General features: G+C 41.3%; 1 protein-coding gene across 1 annotated transcript; it reads right to left on the bottom strand.

Moving 5' to 3' along the window:
- Positions 1-243: 243 nt before the first annotated feature.
- On the bottom strand, positions 244-22,077 carry TMEM38B (transmembrane protein 38B). The gene is made up of 6 exons (XM_049795286.1): positions 21,907-22,077; positions 15,520-15,676; positions 12,218-12,402; positions 11,063-11,150; positions 8,907-9,024; positions 244-7,300 (listed from the first exon to the last, which is right to left on the bottom strand). The coding sequence occupies exons 1-6, from the start codon at positions 22,010-22,012 to the stop codon at positions 7,091-7,093; spliced, it is 864 nt and encodes a 287-aa protein (XP_049651243.1). The 5' UTR covers positions 22,013-22,077; the 3' UTR covers positions 244-7,090.
- Positions 22,078-22,823: the final 746 nt, after the last annotated feature.

Raw genomic sequence — 22,823 nt, 5'->3', positions numbered from 1 at the left:
GGTCCATGTCTTTCCTGTACTGAGGACTCCAGAGCTGGACGCAATACCCCAGGTGGGTCTCACCGGAGCAGAGTAGAGGGGCAGAATCACCATCATCAACCTGCTGGTCATGCTTCTTTTGGTGTAGCCCAGGATACAGTTGGCCTTCTGGGCTGCAAGTGTACAATGCCAGCTTATGTCCAGCTTTTCATCCACCAGTACTCGCAAGTACTTCTCAGCAGGGCTGCTCTCAATCCCTTCTTCCTCCAGCTTGTATTGATACTGGGGTTGCCTCAACCCAGATGCAGGACCTTGCACCTGGCCTTGTTGAACCTTACGAGGTTCACATGGGTCCACTTCTTGAGCTTGTCCAGGTCCCTCTTGATGGCATGCTGTCCCTCAGGCCCGTCAACCACACCACTAAGCTTGGCATCACCTGCAAATTTGCTGACAGTGCACTTGATGCCACTGTCTATGTTATTGATGAAGATATTAAATGGTACTGGCCCCAGTACACCATACGGACCCCTGAGGGACACCACTTATCACTGATCTCCATTCAGACAACCTATTATGTTCTCCCTTCACAGAAGTTGTTGGACATATGCATGCACTAGTTTCTTAAATTTTGTTGCAGCAGTTTTTATTTGGGATGGTATTTTGATTATCATGTTCTACTTCTTGACTGTAGACAAAATGCACTCACAGGTCAGTGTGCAATGGGCTGTTCTTGCCTGAGAATATTAATGTATTTCTTTATCAGTGTTCATATTGCTATCTGTTCCTTGCTGGACATTGTCAGATTTCACAAAAGGCACTTGACTACTTAACAGGGCAGTTTTATCAAAACAAATGCAAATTACTATTTAGAACACATTTTTTATTCTCATCTTAGTGTCAAATGCTGCTTCTCTGTTCCTACTTTTTGTAAGACTTCATTTAGACCTTAGAAATGAGGGCTCACCTTATGAATTAAGAGCATTCATTCTGAGTAAAGCTTGCATTCACTGTCTAGATTGTTGGAAGATGTTAAGATTGCAGCATGGCCCTTATGTTGAGTAAATTCAGATTCGTACAGAAAACAGGTATTTGGAATTCTTGAACAACTGTGTCTTGCCTACACAGAATAATCAAGTTGGAAATGAGGGCACTGTCTGTATGATGTCCTTCTACCTCCACTTCTTTCCAATAAAATGAAATTGAGAAAATACAGAAGAGGAAAACAGAACACATTTATCATCTTTGGATCTGTTCACGAATCACATCTTAAGGTACCTCTTTTTACACAAATTGTGCAGAGTTAATAGGAATGAAGACCCAGAACAGCAACTGGATTAATCAGGAATAGGCCCATCCAGCCCAAGAATTGAGCTGATAGAACAATTCCTTCAAGCCTTAGTTTATATTAGCACAAGGGAACTACTTCTAATTTTACCAGGCTAATATCAAAATTGGATACAGCCAGCTAGTTCACGTATGCAGTTCTGCTGAATCTTACATGCTTCACCAGAACAGAACAGTTACAAGGAACTCTTACCAATCTCACACAGAGTTTAGCAGAGATACAGAACTATCAGCATGAAAGCTAGGAAGTAATTGTTTATTTAAGGCATCCTGGACAGAATGTATTAAAGTTTCCTATAGAATTCAGGTTAACTGGTTATCTTTTTTGTATTTTAAAAAAAACAGTTCTCAGAACACTTGCATGTAACTATTCAGTATGGAGTTTTTTTAAGCACCCATCCTTCCGAAGCTTGTGGGATCTTTAAACAGTTTGTTTTCATGGTGCTTACAACAGGATTTCTTTCAGCGTAACTTATGTTCTGTCTCACAACAGTATATATTTTTAGTATGATGTACAATTCTCTTATGGTGTTTAGTCAAGAAAAACAACTTTTTTTTTTTTTTTAATAGTCACCTTTAAGTCCAAAATGAATACAAAACCATGTATTTTCCTTAAATCGTAAACTTGTTAAAGAGTAAGTCTAAGCATATTTTCACATTTATTTGGGCTAAAAGTAGCCAGTTATCAGCCAGTATTTCACAGTTGTGCAACGTAGTTCCATACCACAATCCAATTCTGTATGGTTCTTGTGATCTAGTATACACAGTTACACCTTTTCAAAAAAACATCCAGAAGTTTTAAAAACCATGAACATACAACTTTTGCTGGTGTTGCTGAATAACTAGTTGATCATTAACTAGTTAGCTGGCAGCTTCAAGTTCATCCATACATCCATGATACCAAGCTACAAAAAACTGAGACACCATGCAAGTGAATAATCCAAGCATTTGTAACTGTACACTGAGTTTCAGTGTATAATGTCAGGAATATGATTGCTATTTTGTCCAAAAAGTTGGGGTTTGGGGTTTTGTTTTGGTTTTTTTATTCTTCTCTGTTGAAGAAAATACTCATTTTAGCTCTCAAGGTACAGCACATTTGTTATAAACTTGGATTGCAAACTGAGGAGTTCAATGATTTTGGCCACTATCACAGAAATGTGACTAGACAGGCACAAGAAATTTCTTGGGTAATTTTTCTTTTTCTTTTCTCTAAGCACAGCACTGGTGACAGTTTTTCTAAATTTAGATATGCACCTGGAACTCGAATTTGTCTTTTCAAATCAGATCTCCCTCCATGTTCTCCTTGGCATCACTGCACAAAGATTAACATACCTCCTCTTACTGAAGAATACCCTTCAAAGCAGTACTCTCTGAAAACAAATAATCTAATTCTGTAAAAGTAGTTTAATTTCTTCTAAAAATTGGCACATCAATGAAAGATTCCTCTGAAAAGATTCTATTCTTATGAAATGTAACATCTCTAAAATGTCAAAGTTCTCAGTCCTGAAGTGTATGCCACTTAGAACTAACTGCTCCACATCATGTGGAAAAAAGATGCAACAAGCAGGAAACCCCAGGCTTCAGCAAACACTAATACATAGTTCCAGTGCTTCTGATATTGTAGTCATAGAATCATAGAATCATTTAGGTTGGAAGGGGCCTTTAAGATCACTGACTCCAACCTAACCTAACACCACCAAGTCCACCCTAAGCACAACATCTATGTGTCTTTTAAATATCTCCAGGGATGGTGACTCAACCACTTCCTTGGGCAGCCTGTTCCAGTCCTTGATAACCATTTTGGTGAAGAAATTTTCCCTAATATCCCATCTAACCTCCCCTGGCACAACTTGAGGCTCTTTCCTCTTGTCCTGTCGCTTGTTACTTGGGAAAAGAGACTGACACCCACCTCGCTACAGCCTCCTTTCAGGTAGTTGTAGAGAGCAATAAGGTCTCCCCTCAGACTCCTTTTCTCCAGGCTAAACAACTCCAGTTCCCTCAGCCACTCCTCCTAAGACTTATACTCTAGACCCTTCACCAGCTTCGTTGCCCTTCTTTAGATACACTTCAGCACCTCAGTGTCTTTGTAGTGAGTGGCCCAAAACTGAACACAGCATTTGGGGTGCAGCCTCACCAGTGCTGAGTACAGGGAGACAATCACCTCCCTGCTCCTCCTGGCCACACAATTTCTGATACAAGCCAGGATGCCGCTGGCCTTCTTGGCCACCTGGGCACACTGCTGGCTCATATTCAGCCAGCTGTCAACCACATCCCCAAGCCTTTTTCTGCCAAGCAGCTTTCCAGCCACCCTTCCCCAAGCCTGCAGCATTTCATAGGGTTGTTATGACCCAAGCACAGGACCTGGCACTTGGCCTTGAACCTCATACAGGTGGCCTCAGCCCATCGATCCAGCCTGTCCAGATCCCTCTGCAAAGCCTTCCTACCCTCATGCAGATCAACACTCCTGCCCAACTTGGTGTCATCTGCAAACTTACTGAGGGTCCACTCATCCAGATCATGATAAGATACCAAACAGAACTGGCCCCAATACTGAGCCCTGGGGAACACCACTTGTGAGCAGCCACCAGCTGGATTTAACTCCATTCACCACAACTCTTTGGGCCAGGCCATCCAGCCAATTTTTTACCCAGTGAAGAATACTCCCATCCAAGCCATGAGCAGCCAGTTTCTCCAGGAGAATGCTGTGGGAAATGGTGTCAAAGGCTTTACTGAAGTACAGGTAAACAACATGCACAGCCTTTTCCTCATCCACTAAGCAGGCCACCTTGTCATAGAAGGAGATCAGGTTACTCAAGTAGAACCTGCCTTTCATAAACCCATGCTGACTAGGCCTGATTGCCTGGTTGTCCTGTATGTGCTGTGTGATGACACTGAAGATGATCTGCACCATAACGTTCCTTGGCAGCAAGGTCAGACTGACAGACCTGTAGTTCCCCGGATCCTCCTTCTGGCCCTTCTTGTAGATGGGCATCACATTTGCTAACTACCAGTCAACTGGGACCTCCCTGGTTAGCCAGGACTGCTGATAAATGATGCAAATGATGGCTTGGTGAGCATTTCTGCCAGCTCCCTCAGTAACCTTGGGTGGATCCCACCCAGTCCCATAGACTGGGGTGTGTCTAAGTGCTGTAGAAGGTCGCTAACCATTTCCCCTTGGATTATGGGGCCTTCTTTCTGCTCCCCTTCCCTATCTTCCAGCTAAGAGGGCTTGGTACCCTGAGAACAATTGGTCTTACTATTAAACACTGAGGCAAAGAAGGCATTAAGTACCTCAGCCTTTCCTTCATCCTTTGTCACTGTTTCCCCCAGCATCCAATAAAGGGTGGAGATTCGCCTTAGCCCTCCTTTTGTTCTGAACATGTTTACAGAAACATTTTTTTATTGTCTTTTATGGCAGTAGCCAGATTAAATTCTAGTTGGGCTTTGGCCCTTCTAATTTTCTCCCTGCATAACCTCATGACATCTTTACAGCCCTCCTGAGTTGCCTGCTCCTTCCAAAGGTCATAAACTCTCTTTTTTTTCCTGAGTTCCAGCCAAAGCTCTCTGTTCAGCCAGACTGGTCATCTTCCCAGCCAGCTTATCTTCTAGCACATACGGATGGCCTGATCCTGCACCCTTAAGATTTTCTTCTTGAAGAATGAACAAGCAACTCTGTCAACCAGGCCCCTAAACAGGCCAAAGTCTGCCTTCCAAAAGTCCAAGGTAGCATTTTGTTAACCCCCCTCCTTACTGCTCTAAGAATCGAAAACTATCATTTCATGATCGCTGTGCCCAAGGCGGCCTCCAACCATCACATCACCCACAAGTCCTTCTCTGTTCACAAACCAGTCCAGAGGGGAGCCTTCCCTAGTTGGCTCACTCACCAGCTGTGTCAGGAAGTTATCTTCCACACAATCCAGGAACCTCCTGGACTGCTTCCTTTCCGCTGTATTGTATTTCCAGCAGACAACTGGTAAGCTGAAGTCCCCCATAAGAACAAGGGCTAGCAACTGTGAGACTTCTCCCAGCTGCTTATAGAATATTTCATCTCCCTCTTCATCCTGGTTGGGCAGTCTGTAACAGACTCCCACCACGATATCTGTCTTCTTGGCCTTCCCCCGATTCTTACCTATAAACACTTAGTCCTATCATCACCATCATCAAGCTCCAGACAGTCAAAACACTCCCTAACATACAGGGCTACCCCACCGCCTCTCCTTCCTTGCCTATCCTTCTGAAGAGTTTATAGCCATCCATTGCAGCACTCCAGTTGTGCAAGTCACTCCACCACGTTTCTGTGATGGCAACTATACCATAGTTTTCCTGCTTCACAATGGCTTCCAGCTCCTCCTGTTCATTGCCCATGCTGCATGCATTGGTGTAGATGCACTTCAGCTGGGCTACTGATCCTGCCACCTTTTTGGGGGGAGAAGCCCTAATTCCTACATGACCATTCTCAGGCACTTCTGTGGTTTCCAAGACATCAATAATCCTTGCGTCTTTGCTGTTACATGGCTCTCCATCCCCTACCTCCACTGAGATCGCAGACTGAAGGAACTCACTAGCACACCATTCCTCACACATTGGTATGCTGCCCCCAGGTTTATCTCTAGCAAGACTGGTGTTATCCCCTTCCCCCTTCAAATCCAGTTTAAAGTTCTTTCAAAGAGCCCTGCTAACTCCTGTGCAAAAAATCCTTTTCCCCCTTCAAGATAGGTGTACCCCATCTGTTGCCAGCAGGCCTGGTGTCACATAAACCGAGTCATGATCAGAAAACCCAAAATTCTACCAGTGACACCAGACTTCTTCCCCAATAGCACCAGAAGTAATTGCTATAAACTAGTGCTGGTGTTTATTAACAGCAGGCACAACAGGGTCGAACTCATGAGAACAAGGTAAATGTACTGCCCAGTATTCTTTTTTAAAGGAAAGTTTGGCTTTGGAAAAAAAAAAGTGTATGCTTGCATAAAAGTGCAGGTGGAGATGTCTAGTTCCAGTCAAACTAAAAGATAACTACAAACCACATGTAAATCACCTATTATAGATGAAAAACAGCTATATATCAAATGCTTACAAACAAAGTGTCACACAAAAATATTGAAATGTTTCTACTTGCTAACTGTAAAGATTTTTTTAAAGTGCCAGATAATTCACTCTTACTTTAAAAAATAGAAAAATATTAAAAATATTTACTTAAGTAAATGACAAAAGTCTAGACCAGTAGACTGTGAATTACAACAGTTATTTGGTTATTTTTCTAGTTAAAGGCATTAGTTTGATACACTGTCACAGTTTTACAGTGCAATGTGATTAAGCCTTACTTAGATGATGACCTTCTTATTTGGGACATGCTACTGTGAACACTTGGCAGTGCAAATCCCTTCTATCTAAATGAAACATAAGAATTGGGGGGGGGGGGGGGCAGGAAGAGGTGAAACAAGTGATAATATCAGAAAAAATAACAAAGCTGATTGTCACATTTTGAAACTACCTTTTAGCATGTAAGCACTTAAAAGTTACCATAAATACAAAATTTAGTAAATTATAACCACTGTAAAAATTTATAGTTTTTAACTTACAAATCCAACATGTGAATTTAGACATCTGAACAGTAGCTTACAAAACACATTCCGAAGGCAAACAACAACACAGTAGTATACAGCCCTGTTCTCTCCTCACATGCATTTCTTTAAACAATTTTCTCAGCCAGCCTAATCCGAAATACAAACATCTTCAAAGGTTATGACCATCAAGGATTTTAAGCCACTTATTCTGTTTTCTTTGCCTGTCTTTTCTTAACACCATCACGGTGCTGTTCAGAAGAAGACCGGTCACAGACTGAAGAACCATTGGAAGATGCGGCACCTTCACCCTTCACTTTGTATGGTGTCTTTTGCAAGCCAAAGAACATATGGCCTAATGCAGCCTCAAAGGGAGCAAATGGAGAAGTTGCAGATCTTGTCAACATCATTGTTACCTATGAAAAACAAGGATCAAGTTACAATAAAAGTTTTAATGACTTCACAGCGATTAAAAACAAGTTCCAAGCTGAACAGATGTATGGCATTTCTAACTTTCTACATGAGCATGAGGACACGCCACCATAAACAGAAATATGTTCATTTTAGCTTCAATTGATCAAAGAATGCTTTTCTTTCTGACCTATGCTCTTCACACAGCTATACACAAACAATGTGCACAAAAACTTTCTATGTAAGTTTACTAAAATCATCTTAAGCGTAAACTACATTTAATGTCATACAACTAAGGTGAAGAGCAACTTTTATGTGTAAATTTTGTACCTTGCTCAAACTGAAAAACTGTAAACAGAGTGGCTACCACCATTTAAATTAAAAGAATGCAATGTGTAAGCACCTAAATCTATATGCACAGCCAGACTTCAGTTAGAATTCCAGACAGCCATACTCACTCCATGGAGTTGAGAGATTTAGGTGGAAATTCCTTAGAATACAAAACTTGGAATCAGGATAGAAAAAACTGTTTGGTAGATCCAGGTACTGCACAAGTTTATATTGCAAGAGTTTCTACAGTTTTCAGAGACATGAAAAGTTTCTATAACAAGACCCTACTACAGGACTATACCAGATTCACAACTGTTGTTTATTAGTAAGTGGATGCTCAAGTTCCTGACCATCAGTTTAAGAACTTATTCACTTCAGTGCAGCTTGACAGCCAGCTTCTGAAGAGAGATGTAATTTCTTGCTTCCAGAATAACATTCCTTTCCTTCTCCATTTCCCAACATCCCCAGTTCAACAATGCCTTTATTGGTTTAGGTGGAGAATCATGACCATTAGTTTGAAGTTTTGGCTCCCTAAAGCAACTTCTCTAGAATTAAACTTGTCAGCTACTTTACAGAAAGAAGACTGTCAACCACCACTATAAGACAGTCTCTAGTCTGTTCAACAGCAGCTCTAAAGCTTTAAAAATCACCAAACTTCTAACATAGAGACTACACTTTCTTATTAACTAATAATCCTGAAGACAGACATCATCTTGGAAATGAACAAGACTGGAGGGATTAAAAGATTCAATAGAAAAGTAGTATCTATTTTATTATAAAAGTAGTTACAGCAACATCAAAGTGGTTTCAGTACACTTTCTCCTCCCACCTAAACACTTACATTGTGAACACTTTGAGCTAGATGAGAACCTAGTTGGCTTGTTCTGCAAACCCATAGATGACTGCACAGGTAGAAGGAAGGCATTAAGCAGCTAGCAAAAGGCAGAGAACAGGAGAGTTTCTTTCTACAAGCTTAAGCTTTGTTTGAGATTATGGACATACAAGCCTGGCATATCAACTGTTGCATGCCAAAATTCCTGATTTTTTTTTTCTTTTTTTTTTTTTTTTCCATACATTGAACAGTAACAGAATAAGTTTTCTGTTCTGCTCATGTGTAGAAGACTAAACACAGGTTTAAGCCTTCAGTAGGACCTGGCCTTCCCATCCAGAAGCACACATTCTAACTTGTGGTAGAATGTTTCAGGGCGTATTTTTTGCTCTGTAATAATGAAATAAAATATTTTCTGTTATTCAGTTATTGCAACACTTTGACATTCTTACCTTGGAGACAACAAGAAAGACAGTGTATAAAAACATGAGGTTGTGTCTTGTTATTGGCAAGTACTGGCTGTGTTGCAGGGTGAAAAGAACAGCTCCTATCAAAGTTACCTTCACAGGGCTGGAAATCAAAAAAACACCATTAATTTCTCTCCTCTACAGTGAAAGCTGCCATGGCCTGGAAAGCAATAAGTGTTCTTAGTGTGCAAAAGAATTATTTCTGAACAGAACTAATGGAAATTTGTGGTAACAGTGACATGGTCCAAAATGTAGCCATAATTAAACTAAGTCTTTCACTTTATATACTATTACTATGCTTTCTGATGATAATATGGACAAGCATGAAGTTAGCACTACTTTACACACCCAGCAAACTCGTATTTGACAAATCCTCCTCAGATCAATGCCTCTATTCAGACTCCATACGGCAGCTTGCCCCTCTTCTTCCTATTCCTATATATCTTACTGAAGAGTTAATTCACAAAGCTTGCACTACTCAGACCAGACTTAAAAATACATTCCTCTCCTATACTCCAGATGTTAGTTACTCCAAGGAGTTACTTAAGGTGTTGAAGAACAACCTAGTCCAAGTCTCAGTCCACTGTGACACTCCAGGAGTTGTAGGGTTCTAGTCAGCTTATACTTGACTTGAGCCAGGCCTATGTTACCAGGTTTTGCCAACATAGCTGTGTTGACTTGAGACATGCAAAAATTTACATCTTCTATCTTCATTGTGTTGGTAAATCCCTTGCTAGGTATGCAGTTAGAAAACAAGAGAACTTTGGTCAGTTATCTAAAGTCGTCTGAAGAGAGAGCACTAACATACTGGCAGAAAAATTCTGTACACTTCTTAATCTGCATCTACATGTGCCATGTACAGGTGACATTCCTGTTACCACAGAGCATCTAGTGTAGACACATTCTTCACTGTCTTTTCAGTAACTCAGAGATTTACTGCATCAACTTCCTGCTCTGAAGCCCAAAAAACAACTCTGTATACCAGTATCTCATCCATTTGCAGCATGTTTTATCCATTTAACTCTGCAACTTAATTCTATTTAATATTCTTAAGCTTTATATATTAAAAAAATAATCTTAAAATCCTTCTTGAGTTACTTTGAGGCACATCCACCATAGAGAAGGAGAATATATGCAAGCGCTGCCAGTCAGTAAGCATTGCTATCGTGTTGCACCTGTAAGTACAGTGTTATTTGCATTTACAGTGCTATTATTGACAGTGACCTCTTTCTTCTGGAATTTTGCTTTCAAGACTGCCACTGAGGCACTGACAGAGGGAGATAAAATCTAAATACCGAATTTCAGAAAAAGCCAACAACATAAGCCATAAAAAGTTGAAATATTGCCAAAGGAAAGACTACAAATTTCTCTTCTTATTCTGTTGCCAAGACTGGCTGCAAAAAAGCAAGATAAGTTTAAAAAAAGTAAAATTATTTCTAAAGACCTAAGAGTAACATAGGAAAGATGAAACAAATTTTAGGAAATTACCAGAGTGATCTTATCTTGACTTACAATAATAGCTTGTGGCTTTCTAGCCTGTCTCAATTCTCATTTTACTGTACAGACTAAATCAGGAGCCATGTAATATTCCCATTCTTTGCTTCTGCAAGAGAAGTAACATTTCCTGTCTCGTGGTACATTTTTGCTATACTGAATAACCAATCTGCACCTTCTGAAATAATTGATATCTATGGAGGAAAACAGTACTGGCAGAGCAAGTAAAAGTGACAATGCTCTAAGGAAGCCATTTTAGTGATGCTCAGAACACACACCAAAAATGCAGACTTCACTTGTATACTTCTGGTACCACTGTCCTTTCATTTTGGGTAGAAGACCATGTCCCTGTAAGACAAATTGAGCCAATACTGCTTTCCAGCAACTTCCTACTGACTCAGTACTGCATTCTGCCAAATAATTTTTGTTGACTTGTCTTCCCATTTGATGTTCTTGTGCTGCAAACCTAAAATGATTAAAAAACTGCCAAAATTACCAAAGATCATCAACGAGTCCTTCACAAGATAGACACCAAAACATTGAGTACAAACATGCTTTTTTTTTAATCTGAACCACTAAAAGTGAGTGTCAACACAGAGTTAGCAAAGCAACAGTTAACATGTTGCAGTCTTTTTTTAAAAACTTACTAGGACATCTTCAGTAGTTCATTGGTTTCAGGTTTCCACACTCCTCTCACCAGCTGCTCGAAGTTGGAAATTAGTCCACCACCAGCTCCTGAAATTGCAGATTTACAATAAGACTCCACTGACTGCTACCAGTACTGTGCAACCTATTATTGCTTCCAGCAAAACTTGTTACACCAAGTCCCAAATGTGGCACCCAAAGCTCAGACTTAAAGACACTAATCCAATCTTCTATATGTGCATGACTTGAGCAACTGACATGAAACCTCAGAGGTTTAGCTACTTACCGAGAAGCTCAGGTTTACCTTTATGTGATAGCATCTGAATTGATGCACTCATCACTACAAACAAATGCCTGAATTGCCAAAGTAAATCTTCAGAGGCTTATATCATTCCATTCTTCATGTCATCATGCAAGTACACAGAGTGTCTCTATAAACTACAAGGATCCTCCGCAAGAAAAGTGGTTTGGTATTTTTACATTAAAAGAATACAAGACATAAGGACGTGTTAGACACTCTGGCCAATAACACTGATCTGTATTAAAACCTGGGAAAATAATATGTTAGATCATCACATTAACACATGTTGTTTCACAAAGCAGAACACAATCAAGCCTATAGAAACAAGAGCTGCACCACTACTTCCTTAAGTGGTTCTAACATGACTACAAATACAGCTGCTACAAGGGTAGCTTCCAGAGTCATATTCCAAACAACAGGTAGGCAAGAAGGTTCATTCCTGTGTTTAAAATCAGCCAATGGTTACAACCCAAAAAGCTAAGAAAATAAGTTCTCTTCTTCAACTACATGCAAGGACAACAGGTCTGAGACAATATACTGTCGGAAAGTTTAGTAATAGCACTGAAGCTACACGGGAGATCTAATTCTTTATTGCCATTAACTGCCCATCCTACAAGTCCTCACAAGACCTTCTGAAGGGATAAGATGAACTTCCCTCAAAGTCATTCAATGTCACCCTTAATCCAGGCAGAAAAACTGCTGCACAGGCTTTTCCCTTGAGGGTATAACAGACTGTATTAGGACTATCATATCAAGCACAGCAAGGAATGGTGCTACAGTTACGCTGAAGGGCTAGCCATTTAAATACCACTCCAAAACATCACAATCAATCAGAATGAGATGTTATGCACGTTACCTCTGGCCCAGCCCACAGCTACCATGACAAGCCAGGCATCTTTGAAGTGACTGTCTGCATGTGCAATGCCAGCTGTTATCTTCCAAGTCCTAGTCACTTCTTTCATTCCTGCAACCAGAAGCCGAAGAGGCAGAAAGGCAAAGCACTGGTAGAATATGTCTTGTGGGCAGTAAAACACAAGATACCTGAAAATCATGAGAAAATCCATTAGCAACATTCAAAAATTTTTGCTGAAGAATTCACTTTCTAATAACCTTGAAAGATATTTTTGGAATATGACTAGCAATGCATGATATACTACTGATAACTCACTGTCTTGTGTTGTAGACATATTGGAACAAATCTGAAACGCTTTTGAGCATGCTTGAGCTCTTGCACCAAAATGATCAAACATTACTTGAAATTGTCCTTACTAACTCATTGTCCCTGAGAAGAATCCATTAAAGTACATCAGAAACAGCTTTAAATTTTACCAACTGTTCTATAGCTTATATATCATGGTTTTATATTTCAAATTATTAAATTAATGTCTGACTGACTTTGTGTGGCTTGGTTTTTTGTGGGTTTCTTTTGTGTTGGGTTTTTTTTTTTTGTTTTAGGGTCTTTTTTTTAATAGGATTACAACAGGGTGGTAAACTACATGCTGACACCATGCTTTTGTACTGATAGGTACATGGAATTATATAACTTCAGCAAGAATGCCTCCAGTAGTTATTGTCATGCCAGATGAAATGCACAGCTATTTTCAAACGCATTTCACATCTTAGTAACCACCAATTCTAGCTTTTCCAGCTTGCCAATTACAAGCAAATTTCTTTTTTCAAAGCATTAAAAGCACAGTACTCAAAATTTAAAAATACTTTTTATCAACTTGCTTTTAAAACAAAGTAAAGTTAAAGATGGCTAACAATGAAATCCTAAGCTGATAGTAAATTTTAAAAGATTATATTATGTGGTGTTTTATTGTATGTCTTCAATCATAAAATTCAGTTCTTACGGAGACATTCAAGGTCTCAAAAAAATAATCAAGATTAAGTATCTAGATTATTTCAGCACAGGAATAAGAAAGTAACAGTTAAGAAAAGCAGAGAAAGCCTTTAAAAGATGGAAAGGGTATTTTTTCATTTTCTTAAAAAAAAATAAAAAACAAAAAAAAAAGATACTTGCCTCTTAGTTTAGGCCTCTGAGCTCAACCCTGTCTACCAAGAATTTCTAAGGCTGTATCCTTCTCCTGTTTACTCAGGCTGCAATGCAGAGATGTACCTCTCATATCTACTTCACTGCATTAGAACTACTAGCAAGCACCACAGCTAGGAAGAGACAGGCTTCATGGTTGGAGAATAGAAATCAGGACAGCACTCAGGGTTTCAGGGGGTGTTTTTTGGAAAAAAAAAAGCTTGTCCTTTACAGCAGAATGCCAGGAAGGTTCCTCCACAAAAAGGCAAAGTTTAGCTGAAGTCCTGTCCTAGTTATGTATTTTATTTTTTCTGCAAAGGAAAAAGGTGTACCTCACCACTGCAAACTTCTGAAGCTTCTTCTCTTCAAGACCTCTGGGAGTGGAGCATGCAATAGCCTATTTCTCACATACAAGAAAGTTATTGGAATTTACACTAATAGCTAACCACTGCTCTCATATTCAGTTTTAGCTTTACTTTTGACTACATTTAGTCTTCCTTTTTTCCCTGTTGTAAGTCAATTGCCTTTGTATACAACCAAGCTTCAGTTGATACAAAGATGTACAGAGAGCATGTATTTTAAATGGCTATTTGCAGTAGCCATTAAGCCATGTACTCAACAGACAACACTAACCAGAATTAATTTACAGTTGCAGAATGTGGGTTCAGGACCCTGAAGTACAGATAACTGGATTGAACCCAGCACTGCAGTCCCACCAAGGCATTTTTGCCTGCCATTTCTGCTAGCAACACTTGCTAACAGCAGATGTCGCTGTCCTACAGACTATTTAGGAGCATTTCTCAGGCATAGCACAACCCCTTCCACTTTCATTTTATGTATGGCATGGGGAATTTCGTTTCACTTGATTTGGGACCAAGATTTAACGTCACTCATGAAGAGAGAACTTTGTAAAACTCGAAGCTTAAAATGTTTCATAAAGTTCATAGCTCCTCATTAAAACTTCATTTTATTTGTGCACAGCAAATCACACTTGACCATGTTAAGTTCAACAGGTATCATGTTCTGTTTACATGTACTCCTAACTGCTGTCATTTGTTAAAACAAGCAGTCATGTTGCCCGAATCAGACTAATATGAACCATAAGCAGATTCTATAAGCTTTGTTAATACTGCACTATTTATTACACATTATTCATTTCACCAATTTGCCTAAATGAAACGTCATCTTCCATTGCAACACGAAGACCAGATAGATACACGCAGACAGATAGAAACACTTACCTCCATTTTAATGGATTTGCAATTATAAAACCTAAGGGGCTACAAGGAACAGATACTATAGGATTTCAAGCAGATAACACTCTTCTAAGAGAGGAATTGAGATTTTTTAATTCAAAACCCGACTGCTGCTCACAAATTATGTAAAGTTTGAGGGTTTCTTCAAAGATCACTTTCTGGAACAAAGAAACTCCACTGGAAGGCCACATTTATATGAAAATAACTCCAGTGTTTTTTTTTTAAATTCTAAAACAGGCCAAATTGCTCCTCGTTCACATACCTGGCTTCCCATTCAGCTCGTTCACATACCTGGCTTCCCATTCAGCTCTTTACTCTCTTACACTACAATGCCCATCTATTTGGGAGAAGGCAAAATATAGGGGGAAAAAATGATGTCAGGAAGCAGAAACTAGGGAGGAAAGAAGATCTGTGTCTTAGATCCCCAATTACATAAAAGTTCAAAATCTTTACATCAGACAGGTTCTGGTCTTCCAAGTGCTACTGCTGAAAAACTAGACTGCATTTATGACTTACCTATACCCAGAAAAGCAGGAACTGAAGTCCACCTTATGCCAAAATAATGTTTTCAGCTGTTTGACCAGAAACACTATAAAAATCTAAGGCAAGTCTAATCTAGTGACTGAGTATTTTGTTATACAACAGCCTGTAAGAGTTGCTCTCTTACAAGCATTTTATTCCTATAGAACAGGATCATAACAGCTATTTTGCTGCAGTGACTTCCTGGATGAAGAGACTGCATCCAAATCCATAACACTTTTAGGTTAAGCTTCCGATTTACATGGAACCTTGATGGTATAATATCAGTTCACAAAAGTATAGCTTCCTCAGAACCAGTACTACTCAACTAACTCAATTGTGGCTGCTTACCAGACTGAAGATGCCAGTAGAATATTTGTGCCCTTTGCCAGAAATGCTACTGGAGGTTCTGCAAGCATCAATGAAGACAAAACTGAACCACCAAAGCAACAAAGCATAGCACTAAACCAACAGGCAACTGGACTTCGGACTGACACTTCCACAGCTCCTGAAACAAAGAGAAAAGATGCACAAATAGAAATAAACATTTTCACATCATGTTTTAAAAGTCAGTATTTTTCAAATCATTCAGCCCAACATTGTTCCTTCAGGTAATGAAAAATCTTGCAGAAATCTGTAGGTTTTCACAGAAAGTCTTCAGAAATACAAACTTCAGAGTACACTGATGTAAGCATATGCTACCTAAATAAAAGACAGACATTGTGTTCTCTGAACATCTTTTGTGGGTTGGTTTATTATAACTATTTGGCTACCAAGAAGAAAAGCTTTCAGAGCATGTCTGAGATGTCTCACTGTTAATAATCTGGCATAGATATACAGTTGCTTTCAAATTTGTATTAAAAATACACAAGTGGCTTTGCTGACCTAGACAGGATTGGTATTGGTAGCTTTTGGGGGGTTGTTCTACAAATTCCGTTTCTGCTTTTGAGTGTTCATGAATTCAAGGTCCCTGTTTTCCTTTTTCCTCATAACACCCTGCTAAGTGTGTTTGCTGACCAAAATGAAAGCAGTATCCAAAACAATTATTAAATAGTTTCACCTGCAATCCTGAACAGAGAAAAAATAATAATGAATTTAAGTTTCCCTTGTTATTAAAAGGCTTACAGCTTCGTCTGTTTTGTTATCTTTAAAATGACCTATCCCTTTTAAATTGCAAGTGAACTATGTCAAAAGAGTATTCAATATTAAAATATTATGCTGGAGGCAGTGGGAAGCCTTAACCAGTTTCAGGCAGAAATCACACTTTATCAAAGCCAGAAATGTCCTCAAGTAGTTGACTATTTCCTTCCACTTCAGAAGTCCAATGTTGTCAAAGCTTCCCCTTTACACAGGTGCAGAGCTCTGTTTGCCCGAACTAGTTTCATTTTCCAGAGTCCAAAGGCTGAAGTTCACAAAAGCAGAGATGAAACCTAGTGTTTGCCCCAAAACAAAATTTGACATATGTTTCAAATTCAGCTGAGAAGCTTTTGTTTCTTCAGGCACTTCTGTGGGAAAAGAAACTTCTTAGCCAAGATGAGAAACTCAAACATATAAAAGAGAATACAGCACTATCAATACAATTCACTTCATACAAGAGTATTAACAAGATTGTTCCAGTTTTAGTGCTGGCACAGCTATCATGTTTTGCAGCACTACCTAAATTCCTATGTAACAGCCAATTTATAAAAATGAGCACTCCTAAGTATTACAGAATATGTGAATATAAAATAACTTTTTTTTTTCCTATTGTGCAATTTATTTTCCATACTGCAATACCTGGTGCTCCAAGTTCATTATGCTCAGCTTTGTTACTGCATATTACCACTTCCCCAAAGTAACTATCAATTATGTTTGTGTGCATAAAATTAACAGGAGAAAATTCTAAAGCCTGCTAATGTTACCTAACAGCAAAAGTAAAAAATATAAAGTGGGCCATTACATCCAGATCCCATGTAACTGAATGTGGACCTATTTTCACCAACATATTTGAAAAGGGTAAGACACTTGCAGAATATTAATGATTTATGCTTACTATATTGAGGTTTCCTCAATTAAAAAAAAATATCTAAAAATGCTGACAGCCACTGCATTCAGAAAAAAATTCAAAATTGTATTAAGTAGACACTCACTGGTCCAAAAGAACCATAGTAGCTTCCTTCTCACATGTAATTATTCTCATTTGACGACACAGACGCATTAAAAGTACTACTATATACCTACTTTAGCATGAAAGGACTGAATTCCTTTACTTGCAACAACAAGAAAATATCTTACACCCATATTCTGCAGTACTCTCTCCCTGTTGAGTAACTCCACTAAATGCTGCTGTGACATTATAGCACAAAGTGACCATATAGAGAAGAAATATAGCAAACTTTACAGGACAATGAGAAAACACAGCTAACAGAGGCAGCCAGTGTAAACCACAAGGGAATATTTGCTGTAACTGGGCAATACTGCTAATAGATCAGCTGTCGCGTTACACACAAGCTTTAACTCCTGTACAGATGTAATATGCACAGTAATCTTGTCTTGGAGGGAAACCAGTAACCAGTTTGAGACAGGAGGTTCCACATGTGAGAACCATCGCCCTCCAGACCAGGTTAAAAAAAAAAAAAAAAAAAAAAAAAAAAAGACTTCAGACATCCACTGTCATGTGGGTGCACACCAACCTCTCTTTTATTAGCATGAAGCTTCTCACCTTGCATTAGCAGAGGAGTAATCATCTTCACATCTTACTGGTGGCCTTCATCAGAGTATCAAACTACCTCCTCCCTCCCCACAAAATGAAACATGACTGAGAGCTAGCCCAACAGAAACTCAGCTGCTTCTTTACTTCACCAGGTGTTCAGTCACGTTACTAACATAAGGAAAGGAAACCATTCCAGGTGCTGTGTCGTTCAATTTAACACACTGTATTTCATTTTTCATGCCCATGGACATTGACTGCAATTAATGAAACATAGCTAGTAACAATTAGTTTTAAGGAAAAATGGAAGATTTTCATGTATCAGGTTTGAAAAGGTTTACATTGATTTCTACTGTACATTTGACTTGACTTCTAGTTCAACTTGCCTTCTCTCCTACATACTTTGTGAAAATTTTTTCATGTTTTCACTTCCTATTCTAAAGGCCAGATTAAAAAAAAAAAACTTTAAAAAAATTAAAATTCAATGAAAAGTTAGAGTTGTTCTAAAATTAGTTAGCTATCTGTTCTCTTTTTGAATCCATTCCCCTGTCTTTCAGCAGTCACTGCTTCTCCACTCTTTCTTTCCCTAATGACTAGCAGCAAGTGGTTTCCAGTTTTGAGGTCACATACAGGAATTACTATTATTATTACCAGCTTACCCTCTATGAGCAAGCTCCACAACAAAGCATGTAAATGTCTTCATTAAGCTATTACGTGTAAAAGGACAAGAGACTGGAAACTCTACTGGACTTCCAAGATTTTTCTGTTGGTCAACATTAGAATTTTCTTGGCTCAAACACCAGTATTTAACAATTCATTACCTGCTTTCTAACAAGGAATATACCCAACACAGAAGGCAGAGACCAAAACCACTGATACTAATTTAAAGCTCATCTTACCATTGCTGCCTAAACTATGACTGCAATATAACCTTTGAGAAAACAAACTCAATTTTAAGTGGGTCACATGTTTTTAAATAAGTGATCATTTATATTTGTCCTCCGATGCATCCTGTAAAACTACTGAGGCATCATACAACCATGCAAAATATGATCTGCCAAAAGGTCACTAGTCCTGCCAATGGTATACTTCAGAAAGTAAAGATAAGGTTTCAAAATGCAAGGACTATTGTTGAATACAGTTTTAAATGTTGTTTCTAGACAATAGTAATAAGAAAAACCTTGCCAGCAAACTATTTGTGTCAGTAAGATAAGATCTGCTTTAACCTTTCCAACACTTCCAAACAGGCAATCAGGAATACATTACCACATACACATCTAAAGAGCAAACCAGAAGGACTTGTGGAAGTTTTTCTAGCACCCCTATTCAACTATATATAATAACATAAATTAAGCTAAAGACTTTATAGTCAGGTTTAATTTAGCAAAACCATGCTAAAAAACATTAGTTCTCTTCAAATCACCAGAATCATGTCAGAGAAAACTTGCAAGAACAAAACCAGCACATTCCTTCCAAATATGACACATCCTCAATCCTCAACAGCTTTTCTGTCCCTCCATCCCAAGAAAATTGCCAGTTCTACAACTGACTGGAGTTACAAATAAGCAACTCCTAAGCAATCCCAAATGCACTAACCAAGGACTCTTAATTTAAAATATGTGGAAAGCAACATGTTAGTTGTCACTGCTGTAGTTTGCCAGCACTCACAAGCGAGCAAGAAAACCCAGCTAGCACTGGAAAAGTCCCAGTTAGTGTGCACCCATTCATGATACAAATACCCACATCAAATCTGATTTTAAGCAGTGGTGGGGTGGTGGTATTTTAACGAGACAGTAATCTGGGATAAAACAAATGTGGCTCTGACTTGACCACATACTTCTTATATCACCAGCCACTTAAGGTTACTCAGTTATTGCCCTGTGAAATATAGCTACTGCTTTAAGTTTCCAGAAAGAATATATAGTAATGCCTAGAGAACATTAATCAATGATAATATATCATCCTGAGTATTTCATAATGACTGCTATTTCAATGGAAAGCTTCAATTCAAACTGCTTGCAAGTGAGCAAAGACCAGCATGCAGTCATCTGAATTACAGTTATTAATTCAAAGTATGAGAGCATACTCAAGAGTTCTGAACTTTCCAAGTATTAAGCTGAGAAGAAAAAAAAAAAATTATCGGCACGGATCTGACCAGATCTCTGACAGTACTTCTACTGTCCAGAAGTGCTGTCTCACTAGAGCTATGCTGATGCTAGCAAAGTGGAGAGACTCCTCTCATCCTGGTCTTTAAGTATGTCCATTCCAGAGGAAAGTTTAAAGGTAGTGCACGGTAACATCAAATACCTTCAGAGAGAAAGTCCCTTTCTGAATTGAACAGTTATATTACACAATGCCACAAGTCAGCACCCAGAAACAATTTTAGCGGTAGTAACAACATTTGGTGAAGACGCTAGCATACATAAGCATTTTATATCAGTCTTCACAGTCTGCTAAGTGCACTTACTCAGCAGGAAGTAAAAATTCACCTCGACACATTTAGGAAGGGACCACAGAACAAGCCCTCACTAAACAAACAGCGCAGAGCCTTAAAAATGTGAAGCAAGCAGAAGGTCCCAAATCTGCACTATAATCCTGAAAGCCAGCTTAGCCCCCTACACAGTTACCAGCTGGGATGCACAGTTACTGTGTGGCACAGAGCCACACCACAAGTAGTTATTCTAAACATTAAAACAAAGCTAGCCTCTACATTTGTGACAACTAAAAACTAGCCTTGGGGTTAACAACCACAGCACAAAAGATTTTCTAGAAAAGATCTTGTAGAGATTCAAGGGTCATTAGGTGTACTCATACAAAACCCAGAATGCTGTTACTGGGAGTGAAAAGCTTTCCTAATTTAATTTTACAATCTATGGGTACAATGTGAAAAGTCAGTGGCACACAACCTGCCTGTTAGATTCCCCAAGCTGTGCTTCCTAGAAGACAGAATTGCCTTAACAGCTTCCTGCATATCTAGGGTGTGTGAAGGATATAGCCCCACAAGTTGAGCAGCTCTCCCCTTGCCTCTCAGACGCAATACCTGACAGCAAGTCATCGGCCTGTGATCTGCATTCCTTCTCTGCACGCATAAACCTAGTTTCAGGGTGTCCAGCCCCCTTATTCTTGGGACTTTCAAAATCTTAAACTGCAAAAAAGGTTTTCAACAAAACTCCTGGCTTATTTCACCAGTGCCTCTAGTTCTGAGAGAGCAAGACAAGTTCAGCTGGGCACTTCCTACATGCTTTCTGCAGTCAATCAGACACCACTCGTTGACTGACGGACTAATACAGACTGCAGACAATCTTACTTGCACGCTTACAGACTAACAGAGAGCATCTGGATTTTGATGCAAAAACAGCAGCCGGCAGGGGCACGCCGCTGCCAGCTGAGCCCCCCCCCAGCACCCGGCCGCAGGTCTCCGCAACGCTCCGGCGGGAAAGCCGAAACTTGCGCTGAAGGGGCTCCCGCCTCAGAGGGCTCCCGCCTCAGAGGCCACCCGCAGCGCTGACAAGCCTCTCGCTACACCAAACGAAACACGAGCCACCTGAGAGTTTGTGGGAGGACGGACAGGAACTGAGGTTTCGCTACGCGCCGTCACTAAAAATAAAATCCCAAAGTGGTGAAAAAAACCCCAACCAACACTCCCTAGCATTTTGCCGGCGGAGCCAAAAGACCCCGCAGGTTCTCCCACACCCCAACCCGGGTGAGACACCTGCGGCTCCCGCAGACACCCAGCGGCAAAGCCCGGGCAAACGAACGCAGGTCACCCCGGGCACCGCCTGGCACCCGCCGGCCCAGCCCCGCTGCCGGCACCCCGGCTCCCCTCAGGCACCCCCCGCCATCTTGCGCGGCGGCCACCCTTGCCCAGCCGGGGCTGGGGCGGCCGATGCAGGGGGCTCCCCGGCCCCCGCCTCTGGCCTGGCCTGGCCCGGCTGGGGGACGCGGGGGAACACGGTGCGCGGGACGCGGGGGAGGGACGGGGAAACACGGGGGGACGGGGAAGTGGGGGGGGGGCGCTCCGTCCCGCCCCACCAACCGCCCCCGCTCACCCCGCTGCTCCTTCAGCGCCATGACGGAGGCCACATAGTGCGCCAGGTCGAAGAAGGGGAACATAGGCAGCCGCGAGAAGAGCAGGGGCACCTGCCACAGCTCCATGGCCGGGCGGCGGCGGGACGGAGGACCAGGAAGCGACTGCCCAGCCCAGCGGCGCTGGCGGCGGCGGGCGCCCCAGGGGAAACTTAGCCCCTGCCGGCCGCCGTCAGCGGGGCGGGGCGGGGCCGGGGCGGGGCGGGGCGGGGCGGCGCGGCCGACTCCCTTTAGTCCGCCGCCGGCCGGCCGGTGAAGGCGGTGGCGTTGGGGATGTGTAGCAGCAGCAGCAGCAGCAGCAGCTCCTCCTCCTCCTCCTCCTCCTCCTCCTCCTCCTCCTCCTCCTCCTCCTCCTCCTCCTCCTCCTCCTCCTCCTCCTTCTCTTCTTCTCGGCGGCTGTAGCGCGCAGGGCTTGGCGTGCTTGTCTTCGTGCGCTGCCTGGCTCCGCTGCCCCGGCCGAGCCTTCCCCGGGTCCTGCGGGGCGTTCCCGCCACCCGACCCACTCGGGGGCCGTCCCGGGTAACCCCCGCAAGGCGCCTCAGGTCGCAGCCGTGCCGTTCCCGGTGGGTGGGAGCTGGCTGTGCTTGCGGGCGGGGGGACCGGCCCCGGCTGCCGCCAGGCGTTCCCCAGGACGCGTTTCCCTGCGGCTCGTCCTGGCAGCCGGGAGCACGGCAGGCGGCTGATTCCCTTCGCCTTGACAGCCCTGTTTTCCCTGTCTGAGCACGAAACGTCTCTACAGGGTGTTTTGTTTGCGTTTTTTTAAAAAACCGTGGTAGGCCTGGTTCGTGATCGGCTTGAGACTGATTGTGGCCCCCAGAGCCTTTTCTACCCGTGTGCTTATTCTTTGTCACACACCGCTGGAGCTGGCTGTTCCTACGTA

Source organism: Accipiter gentilis, chromosome Z (assembly GCF_929443795.1).
Source record: "Accipiter gentilis chromosome Z, bAccGen1.1, whole genome shotgun sequence".
Taxonomy (NCBI): Eukaryota; Metazoa; Chordata; class Aves; order Accipitriformes; family Accipitridae; genus Astur; species Astur gentilis.
Note: the sequence above shows the minus strand (reverse complement) of the source record. Positions and strands in the feature narration are given on the sequence as shown.